The 688-nt window shown below is 39.2% G+C and overlaps 1 protein-coding gene across 1 annotated transcript in view; it reads left to right on the forward strand.

Annotated features, from left to right (window-relative positions):
- LOC119582327 overlaps positions 1-688 on the forward strand; it is a gene marked incomplete in the record, with an annotated part of 28,913 nt that overhangs the window by 12,879 nt on the left and 15,346 nt on the right. Inside the window, 1 exon segment of the mRNA XM_037930542.1 lies at positions 65-202. Coding sequence (XP_037786470.1) covers positions 65-202 — 138 coding nt within the window.

The following is a 688-nucleotide window of genomic DNA, read 5'->3' on the forward strand; positions in this document are numbered from 1 at the left end:
GTGCACACAAGCAAGAATTGCTCCCATAACAGCTCCTCTGTTTACTCTGTTTACTCCCCACCAGCGATAATAGGTCGGAGTGTGCCAGCAGCAGTGGAGGCAGCGACACAGGCTACTCATCACGTTGCTCCACTCCCCCTGGACCTCAGAGCCTATCTCTTGACCACACACTAGATGCCGCAGAGCCCAAGCTTGCCACTAAGTAAGTTTACTGACACTAATTTCAGACTTTGTTCCTACATGGATGTGTGGATAGTTAACATTTCAGGATGGTGGACCATGTGAAGCATTTTTTAAATTATACCATATGTGATGAACCATGAATTCTTATGTACATTAGTTATCAGTTATTTAAAGGGCTCTATTCTGGAGAGCAGTGAATCACAGTGTAGGTGCCATGGTACCTTAGAGTGTCATGTGTGACAAAATTGCAGAGTGTAGTAAAATCTATGTTTGCAAAAAGCTACACAATCTTTATTCTGGTGATTTTTATATTTGTCATTTAAGCTTCAGTATGTTTATTTTTATCTGAGCAACACTAATTCATGGTGTGGGGAAAGACACATTTACCTTTTTTTTCTTGTAGTTTGAGTAATTTGAGATTCTGTGCTTCTTGAATTGAGAGAAAACTTTTCTTGGAGTTTTTCTATTCTTTTACATAAAATTTTCCAAGTGACAGTTTGTTGCA

This window comes from Penaeus monodon, chromosome 15 (genome assembly GCF_015228065.2).
Source record: "Penaeus monodon isolate SGIC_2016 chromosome 15, NSTDA_Pmon_1, whole genome shotgun sequence".
Classification (NCBI taxonomy): domain Eukaryota; kingdom Metazoa; phylum Arthropoda; class Malacostraca; order Decapoda; family Penaeidae; genus Penaeus; species Penaeus monodon.